General features: G+C 38.2%; 1 protein-coding gene across 1 annotated transcript; it reads left to right on the top strand.

Annotated features, from left to right (window-relative positions):
* The first annotated feature begins 328 nt into the window (after positions 1–328).
* prpf31 (PRP31 pre-mRNA processing factor 31 homolog (yeast)) lies at positions 329–9,140 on the top strand. The gene is made up of 14 exons (XM_007254508.4): positions 329–469; positions 2,620–2,835; positions 2,922–2,982; positions 3,076–3,159; positions 4,092–4,189; positions 4,274–4,380; positions 4,605–4,774; positions 4,931–5,088; positions 6,325–6,414; positions 6,768–6,895; positions 6,982–7,054; positions 7,306–7,434; positions 8,609–8,707; positions 8,857–9,140. Exons 2-14 carry the CDS (start codon positions 2,620–2,622, stop codon positions 8,974–8,976), a joined length of 1,533 nt encoding a protein of 510 aa, XP_007254570.3. The 5' UTR covers positions 329–469; the 3' UTR covers positions 8,977–9,140.
* The last annotated feature ends 956 nt before the right edge of the window (positions 9,141–10,096 follow it).

Below are 10,096 nucleotides of genomic sequence, written 5' to 3'. Positions count from 1 at the left end.
AAAAAAATATAATAAAGCTTGATTGATATGGGCGCAAATTATTGAAATTTTAATTTAAAGCTGTGAATTGTGTTTTGTCAGAGCTGGTTTACGCTTCCTCAGATATAGCTCTGAAAAAAAAGAGTCCACTTTGACCAAATATTAAACTTTTTGCATTATTTGAGGTCTGAAAGCTCTGCTTTTTTGTAATTTCAGCCATTTCTCGTTTTCTACAAATAAAAAAGTGGTCTCTTATTTTTTTTTTTTTCAGAACTGTATGCCTTTTGTCTCAGTGAAACTACATTTCCCACAAGGCTTTGCGATCTACTGCGCTATTAACGACGCGTTTAACGTGCGACCGTTACGACGAGACTGCGTTGTTTGTGAATGGTTTTGGTTAGTTTCGCTCGTTTTTAAACAAACTGTATTTTGTTTGTAGTCTGTTACCCGTGCCGTGTTCCGTTGTGAAGGGTAGGAACGCGTTTATAAGGTAAGTAGTAATGAGTTTAGTCCTCTTTTAGAGCTTACTGAATGAAATTATAGCGAATAGTTCAGTCCGGTTCAGTCGTTAGTTACTTAGGCGTGCTTAGTTTACTGATAATAAAGTATTTTAAACTGTTATTTCTGTTAGAAACTATCACTGTAACTGCTTGCATTACCAGAACTTAAAGTGTGTGGGTTAGCACTAAGCATGCTAAAAAGTACTTTTAAATCATGTAGTTAAGCTAATCTACTGTGTTTTAGTCTCTTTTTAGAGTAAAGGAATTCTGTTGTACTTGCTTGTAGCTTACTAGCTCTCTTCAGTTCCAATTTCACATGTATTTAGTTTAATGATGTGTGAATGAACAGATAAAGACTGAGTTTACCATTCTCATATCTCCATGTTCTAAACAGAGTGGTCAGGTAGGCTCTAAGACCTTTTTGCTGTTTAACATTTTTTAAAAACATTTTCTTCAGTTTTTGTTATTGAGAAATACTGCCTTAGACCTGGGATTTTTAAGATGGACTTCAACAGCACAACAAACATCCTCAAGAGGTCTGTTTATAAATCTCACAAGTTATACAGGTTACTTCTGAATCCAACCTTTGGGGCATCAGCATCCTTAGCTGCACTATATTTGTTTGGGTAACCAGCAAAAGCTGTTACAGCCAGAAAAAAAGGTCTAGGGACCTACCAGACCACTCTGTTTTTAGAATTAATGTAGGCCTATGTGACCTATATTTGAAGAAGTGGTAACCAAAGCACACTGGTGCCATTTATTTTTCTGTCTTTTTTTCTAATGTTTATCCAAATTTTGTCCCAGTTTACACAGTTAATTACCCAACCCACTCATTAGGACCCCTATCATAATGCCCCAACATCAGGAGGATGTAGATTAGCACATGCCTCTTCAAATACATGCCTGCCAATGCAGCATTGCCCTGTAGCCAGTGCACTCGAAGGAAAGCACATCGACCCGGTTCGGATACATCAGCTCACAGAATTAGCTTTTATTTGTAATTAAATTAAGCTGTTTACTTTAGAAGGTGATTTGTATCCATATATAACCTTTTTCTTGGTACAAAGTTAAAGTTCCTTTATTTATCTCCCAAGGAAGAAATTTTGCTTAGACACAGGGCATGCTGCAATACAACAGACAGACAAACCTAGACAGCAACATGTGACCAGAAGCCATAACATTGCTGTACATCGATGACTTGGTGTATTACATTTTGTACTTCTACAGAACCCCACAAGCCCCATACAACAAGGGTATACTTAGACCTCAATGTTATTTAGCTGCTCTGTGGTACAAAATGGTGTTTGTACCTGTTATTCCTGCACAGGGGAACCTTGTATCTCCTACATGAATTCATGAGCTGATACTCAGGATACAGCGCATGTGTGTTATCAGATATAATATTTGCTTCTGGTATTTAAGGATTTATATCGAACAGAAGTGAATCATTTAGTTTTCCCACCCTCTATTAACACTCTCCAGCCCGTAAAGCTGTGGCTGCAGTAGATGCAGGCTTACTTAAAATGGACAAAACATATAGACTGGTATGATATATCTTGAGGTCTGCTATGAACAGAATCTGGCACAATATTTTGAATGCATAGACCTGACCCGCCTTGTTTCAGCAGTTCTGACACAAGACACATTGCTGTGGCCCCTGGAGATCAGTAAGAGTTGAGGGCCCAACATTGGCGGACCGCCTAACTCTGGTATCAAACCCAAACCCTTTTCCTCAATGGTCCAGTGCTTTAACAGCTGATCTACCACTGCCCACAAAGGTAGAGGTGGTGTAATGATATTTTCTAAGCAGTGGTTTGAGTATTTTTGATTTGTGTACATTCCTGTAAGATCATAATTAGATTATATTACTATTTCCAGGATGATAATTTATTATGTCAGAAAGTAAATGTAGCAATGAGAATAATACAAATGAGCAGTGCAGCGTGTTTTTCCAGACTGGTCAGAATTCCTTAAAAAATATGCTCATAAGTTTTCTCCTTTAACTTCTTTCAAAAGCATAAAAAAGCTTTGCTGATTGGAGCATACTGAGCAAAAGACTAAATAGGTGTCTAAATAATTTAAGAGACCCAGCTGATAACAGATATTACAAATTGACTCCTAATAATGCCTTTCTTCGCAGATGTCTTTAGCGGACGAGCTGCTGGCAGATTTGGAGGAAGCAGGAGATGAAGGTGAAGATGGACTGTATCCAGGAGGGGAAGGCGAGGAGAGTGATGGCGAAGACAGAGAGAGAGAGGACAATGGAGGCCTGGAAGACATACCAGAGGAGATGGAACTGGACTACAGTGGGGCAGAAAGCGTGTCGTCCATCGCAAAGTTACGAAACAGCAAATCAGTCAGTACCCCAATGAGTAACTCAATCACTGTTCATAACACCTGCTCACTTTCTCTGTCTCTAAACTGTGCTTCTTGTTTTGGCAGTTTTCTGAAATCATGGAGAAGATTTCTCAGTATGTAGGGAATCCACGCAATAACACAGATGGTAAGAAGCAACCTCCTGGAATTAGGTTGGTGGTCCACGTGGAGGTGTACCCTGAATAGCAGCACTCATTTATTGATCTTTTCCCACTTACAGTATCCGGCCCTGTGGAAGCAGACCCCGAGTACCGGCTCATTGTTGCTGCCAACAACCTGACTGTGGAAATCGATAACGAATTGAGTGAGTTTGGTTTAGTCATTTTTCTTCTTATGCTTTACATACGTTTTTAGTTTTATTGTTTGGATTGTGTGTTAAGGAGGATTAGGGGTGTCACGATTCTCTAAATCCTCTACTCGATTGTATTTCCAATTTTAGGGTCACGATTCGATTGATTTGGTTCTCTTTTTTCTTTTTCTTTTTTACAGCAGAGAGGCCTATGCCAGTTTTAGATTAGTCTATGGTCAGTCATTGGGTTGATTCAAGTGATCTGTAATACACCACATTAGGCACTAATGGTCGAATTTAAATAATTTAATTAAGATATATATGTAATTCTGTCTAGTGGCTTTTTTGGTAGCAGCAGTGTGCACTAGTAAAAACAGCAATGTCAACCTAGCAAAATAAATAATAATAAAAAATACAGGAACAGTCATGTACAAAATAATAGAACATTTACAGCCTTAACAAACTGAACTCCATCCTACTATAACAGTTAAACATGAAAAATAAGACTTTAAGATTTTTTCGGTCAAGTTTTTTTTCTTTGACAAAGATTATTGACTATTAACTTTATCAGAGAGAAAGATGCTCCTTAAGTTACCAAAACTATTAACATATTTGAGGCTAGACAAAACAACTGTTATTTTTTATATTTTTTAAGTTTTTCTTTAAGAAGATGAGAATGAGATGAAATATCGAAATCGTGACACCCCTAATGAGGTTACAGTTTGTTGGGAACTGAGTAAAAGCTGCTAGCACTATGTGGATATGCATTCCCACAGCAATGTAATATGGAGAGCCTTCATAATTATGTAAATCTTAATGATCTTAATCTTCCTGTCCACAAGCCAGTGTTCATCTAGCCATCTTTGCCACTGCTTGTCCGTTTTAATTCAACATTTAAAAGTCAACTTTTAATTGCCTCTGATTTATTTCACTCTTTTTCTGGTTAGATATTATTCACAAATTTGTCCGTGACAAATACTCCAAGAGGTTCCCAGAGCTGGAGTCCCTTGTGCCCAGTTCCCTGGACTACATTAGAACAGTGAAGGTAAGCATTGCACACTGGCAGAATCAGCAGTAGGCCGTGTTTTGCTTTGAGGGATCTCTGATTGTGAGAGATGTTTGTGTGTAGGAGCTGGGAAACAACCTGGAAAAGTGTAAGAACAATGAAACGCTACAGCAGATCCTTACCAATGCTACCATCATGGTGGTCAGCGTCACAGCTTCCACAACTCAGGGGTGAGAAATTTAACTGCTTTTCCATTGCTTTCTTTCCAACAGGGCAACAATAATTGTCATTTATATTTCTTCTTTATGCCTGATTTGCATCTCTTTTCTGGTTCGTCTTGATCTAATGTAAATATTGTCAAAGTTGTACATTGTCCCAGATAAAAAAAATATTTGCAAAATGTTTGTATGACACACTGCCTTTGAATTCCATTAAATTATTTTTATGTTTTAAGAACCCTACTGGGTGAGGAGGAGCTCCAGCGACTGGAGGAAGCATGTGACATGGCTCTTGAGCTTAACCAATCAAAACACAGGATCTATGAGTATGTGGAGTCAAGAATGTCCTTCATTGCTCCCAATCTGTCCATCATAGTTGGGGCATCCACTGCTGCAAAACTGATGGGTAAGAACCTTTTGTAATTTCCCCTCTGATATACAGGCCTAGCACTAACTGGATGAATCTATGCATGATTAACAATTGATTTAACCAAATAATAAATTCCTGTTATGCTTTAGTTACTGTTTTAACCTTTCTTTGCAATACCACCCCTTTGTTCAGGAATTGCTGGGGGACTGACCAACTTGTCTAAGATGCCGGCATGTAACCTGATGCTGTTGGGCGCTCAGAGGAGAACTTTGTCTGGGTTCAGCAGCACCTCTCTGCTCCCTCACACTGGCTACATCTACCACTGTGATGTGGTACAGTCTCTTCCTCCGGTCAGTACATATACATGCTGCAAATTCACTACCTGTTTTGAGCGCCTTTAGCTTTGATTGCGACACACATTCACTGTGGCATTGTTTGGATAAGCTTCTGCAATGTTACAAGATTTATTGCAAGATCTTGCGTTGATGATGAAAGTTTGAATACTGTGCTAAGCCTTAAACTCCAGCACATCCCAAAAATTCTCAATGAGGTTAAGGTCTGGATTCTGTGGTGAACAATCCATGTGTGAAAATGATCTCTCTGAATCACTCTTTCACAATTCCAGCGCCATGAATCCTGACATTGTTATATCTGTGCCATCAGGGAAGAATAAATCCATTGATGGAATAACCTGGTCTATATTCAGTATATTCAGGTAGTCAGCTGACCTCATTCTTTCAGCACATTCTGTTGCTGAACCAAGACCTGACCAACTGCAGCAACACCAGATCATTTGTTTAGTTAAATCCAGATGGAAAGTTTTTTTTGACCAGGCAGTGTATATTATATTTATTTAAAACAGTGGTCATCTCCAGGACTTTAAGTTAAGGTGATGTTAAAAAAAGCGGTTTAAGGTCTTGTTCTAGTTGAAATGGACTTATTCCATATGCAGTTAATCAGCCGAGACATGCATTATGGTTTTTAAAAAGTATTTTAAACAATCCATTAGATTTGGAGATGCTACTTTAACATATAAATTTTATCTGTGCATAGTCTAAAATGTTCTTAGCACAAGTGAAATCAAATTTTAAATCTTGTTAAAGATATTTACTGAGACGAGTGACATCAAATCCATTCTGTGGTTTGTGAATAAAAGCAGTGGTGTGATTAAAAAAAAGCACATGCCAGGTCTCAGACATGTCTTGACTGATCGACTGCGTTTGTACTAAGTGATATAAATTGATTACATAACACTAAATTCTTCAAAAGTCATTGGTTTTGTTTACCACCCATATGTATTTTACTATGAGTGGTCTTTTGACCATCTGCCTAGGACCAGGACAAGGGCAAAGGATAAGGATGGGTGTTTTGTCTTGCTCACAGTAATTTGCCCTCCTGCTATTTCTGCATACAATAATCCTATTTACATGTCCCTTATGTACAAACTGAAAAATACTGTCATGGTATGCAGGGTGCAGTAAACTAACAGTTATGTGTGTTTGATGTATTGATATCTGAGAATTTATTTCAGAAATAGTGATCATGTCCAGGAGGCATAATACAGAAAATGCTATTTGTTTCTACAGGACTTAAGAAGGAAGGCAGCCCGTCTGGTCTCAGCCAAGTGCACTCTGGCGTCTCGTGTGGACAGTTTTCATGAGAGTGCTGATGGCAAGGTGAGGGATAATGCTCTGCCCAACATTAAATACCTTTTACTGTGTTTCAGACTTTTTAGTTTGGTCTGAACCAAAATAGCAGCAGTGAAAACGGACCAGACCAAAGGAGCAGAATTTAGTTCAGCGATAACAGAGATAGTTTTGTTTGGGATCAGCAGCATGCAGTTTCTGTATATTGCAGAAATTAACACTTATTTATGAACAGAAATCACAAGATGAATTACAATCCAGTCAGTGTCAAGTTTTGTGAGACCCAGTCCATGTAGGTAGTGATGACTGGAAGTGTGAAACTCTGAAAAACATTCATGTACTGCTCCTGTTAAGCTCCTGTGTTTATGCATGTGTGCATGCAGGTGGGATATGACCTAAAGGAGGAAATCGAGAGGAAATTTGACAAGTGGCAGGAGCCCCCACCAGTCAAACAAGTCAAGCCCCTTCCAGCACCACTGGATGCTTCAAGGAAGAAGAGAGGTGGCAGGAGGTACTGCAGGGCTGTGTGGGTTTATGGGTTGGTGTTTTTGTTAGCTGGTCTACCTGGTTCTGAATTTCAGGCATTTGTTCTTTTAGGTATCGTAAGATGAAGGAGAGATTGGGGCTCACAGAGATCAGGAAACACGCAAACAGAATGACCTTTGCTGAGGTCAGTGGAGATCAGAAATGTCTGTGTAGAATATTGACAATTGTGCCTAATTATTGGAACAGATGCATTGTCAGTAGGTAAATTAATTAGGAGTCTTTTATTGTATTCCTAAAACATTATGTAGAAACATTATGTCCACCTTACGTTTGTTGTGCTGGTCACTTATAGAAATTATTATTTTTCTGTGCCTTCTTGTGCTATAAGGATTGCTTTTTTGTTGTTGTTGTTGTTGTTGTTGTTTTGTGTCTCAGATTGAGGATGATGCATATCAGGAGGATCTGGGCTTCAGTCTGGGTCAGCTGGGGAAGTCTGGAAGTGGCCGAGTGAGACAGGCTCAGGTCAACGATGCCACTAAGGCCCGCATCTCCAAATCCCTTCAGGTACTGATAAGTTGTTGGTGCTTTTTCAGCAAAATCCATGTATTAAATTCTAGTTCAAAAGACTCCATTCCCTCCCTTAGTTGTTTATGCATGCTGCTTATCAAACTGTTTCTCAGCCTCCACTGTCTGCAGTTGCTAGTAGTCGCTGCGCTTTCCTCCGAGTGCACTGTGATGCTACTTGGCAATGTTGTATCAGCAGCAGTTCCAAAAAGATTTCACATATATTGGAGGAGGCATGTGCTAGTCTTCACCCTCCTGGTGTTGGGGCATCACTAATAACTGTGGGACTGCTAATGAGTGGGTTGGGTAGTTAGCCTTGTAACTTGGGGAGAAAATGGGACAAAAATGAATGGAAATAAAATTACAAGAACAAATTTATCAGGTGTCAAATTCAATCTTTTTAAAACAAATTTGAGTCACTTTCATATGTTTATACATACAATAGATTGGATACATATCTGATTTATTGATGGGTAACATAAACGTGAACAGTCAATTCGGATTTTGTGCTTCTTTTTTTCTGTAGATATGCGATTAGTTGGTTACAGTGGCTAAAGTTCTTAAAGGAAAGTCTGTTTACTCTCAAGTCACACAAGACCATGCATCATTCTCTTTGAATGGGCAGAGAAGAAAATTCTCAAAATTGAAGTCTGATTTAATATTTTTTAAACCTATTCCTTAAACCTATTTTAAACCTGATATTGTAAATCACTGATAAAATATTGAAAAAATTCATGAAGCTTAGTGCCTAGTGCACTTGCTCAGATCTCTATAGAGGGTGGGCTTCCTCGTTAGTGTGTCAACTTTCCCCCACTCATTATGTAACAAGCAGTGGATTGGTTCTTTTTTGAAAGATGTAATATGTTGTCTTCATTTATATCATCTAAGCTGAAGGTGACGTGCTTAAATGTTTCGACGTATCAGTGTGTGCTGTTTCAGGATAAGAGTAGTTCACATTTCAGATAAATACAGCTCTCTTAACACTTAAATAAATCCTATCTAAGCACATTTTAAGTGGTTAATGATTCTTGTACTGAGAGAGTACCCAAAGAGAGACAGCTGCCATTTTTGAAATAGTAAGGTTTTTGCACCACAGTGATGAGATGTATATTGAAAGTATGTGTGTGCTTTTATCAGAATATGTCAATGGATTTTTGTGTGTATGTGTTTGTAGCGAACATTGCAGAAGCAGAGCATGACCTACGGTGGGAAGTCTACAGTCAGAGACAGATCTTCAGGAACAAGCTCCAGTGTGGCATTTACCCCACTACAGGTACATGCATAACAAATATAGTCAAGAGTACACGCACGCACACACAGGCTTCGGACAGCTTTTCATAAGTGTTTTATATCACATATCCTACACAGGTGACAGTGCTGTTGTCTTTAGTTTGGTGCTGATTTGCTTTGTCCTCACTGTAGGGTTTGGAGATCGTCAACCCACAGGCTGCAGAAAAGAAGGTGGCTGAAGCAAACCAGAAGTACTTTTCCAATATGGCAGAGTTCCTCAAGGTCAAGAAGGAGGGAAATGAAAAGTCGTGAGCGTGAAAATTTCATCTTTTGTCTCTTGTGTCGATACAAGGCATGGTCAGGTACCTTCTGAGGACGTTTCCACTGTAAGAAGAACCTGTGTGTTTCCCATTTGTTTATTTGAAAGATTTTTTCCTTTAGTTATTTTTTAATAAATGTTGAATTTACAGCTGTTATGTTGTGGATTCAATGTGTTTTTTTTTTTTTTTTTTTTTCAATATAATTAATTTTTATTATTTACAAACTGATTGCTCGCCTGTGTCTAACTGTACTTTCCAGCAAGACCTGCCACAATAATTATTTTATTTCACCTTAAGACTTTATTCATATTAATACAAACTTCAAGTAACTGAGGTCACTTTGCTGAGGGAGGAGATAACAATATGTATTTACAAAATAAACCAAATAGAAACTAAAGATAAAATAAAAGGAGAGGGGGGGGGGGGGGAGAACACAAAAGAAGAAGTTGTACCCTTGAAAGAAAGAGAAGGAAAAATAAAATAAAAATAAAAAAAATAAAATTATATTATAGTATGGCTTCCTATATGTTTCCATGTATCCATTCCTAATATAGTAACAAACAAAACAACAAAAATGAATAAATATAAAAAGCAAAACGTCTTAAATGTTAAATGTGTTATGTGACTTTGTGCATGTGTGTGTAGGAACATTTGGGTAGCGGTGATATATGCATGATATGGTTATAGATATATAATGGATGTGTGTAGGTTATCTGTTAAAGACTGATAGTCACTAATGTAAGGGGTTGTGCTGACCAGGTTTTTATGTGTTCACGAGTTTTGTTTTTGAGAGATGTAGATATTTTTTCCATTTCTATGTGTTCTGTGAGTGAGTTTTCCCATTGACTGATGGTGTTTTTTTTGTTTTTTTTTCCTTGATTTCCTAGTTTGTGGTTTTCTAGTTCGATGCACCATCAGAAGTGCTCTGCTTTCCACCTGGTTTTGATTTGTGGTTGATGTGTCATCATGATTGATGGGGATTGAGAGATTGGCTGTTTAAATAGTGGAGCTAGCCGAGATATAACAAGCTGACAGAAGGTTTCTTTCGCATCACTGTCCCATACAGCTTCTCCTTGTGCAAAGTGCGCTGTATTGTTGACCGATGCACAGTG

The sequence above is a fragment of the Astyanax mexicanus genome, chromosome 6 (genome assembly GCF_023375975.1).
Source record: "Astyanax mexicanus isolate ESR-SI-001 chromosome 6, AstMex3_surface, whole genome shotgun sequence".
Classification (NCBI taxonomy): domain Eukaryota; kingdom Metazoa; phylum Chordata; class Actinopteri; order Characiformes; family Acestrorhamphidae; genus Astyanax; species Astyanax mexicanus.
Note: the sequence above shows the minus strand (reverse complement) of the source record. Positions and strands in the feature narration are given on the sequence as shown.

What these genes read in the sequence shown, in the direction of transcription:
- prpf31 (XM_007254508.4), top strand. Translation starts at nt 2,620, where the DNA reads ATGTCTTTAGCGGACGAGCTGCTGGCAGATTTGGAGGAAGCAGGAGAT. An exon ending in AGTTACGAAACAGCAAATCA is followed by an intron (nt 2,836 to 2,921) that starts GTCAGTACCCCA and finishes TTGTTTTGGCAG; the next exon opens with TTTTCTGAAATCATGGAGAA. An exon ending in ATGAGAGTGCTGATGGCAAG is followed by an intron (nt 6,415 to 6,767) that starts GTGAGGGATAAT and finishes GTGTGCATGCAG; the next exon opens with GTGGGATATGACCTAAAGGA.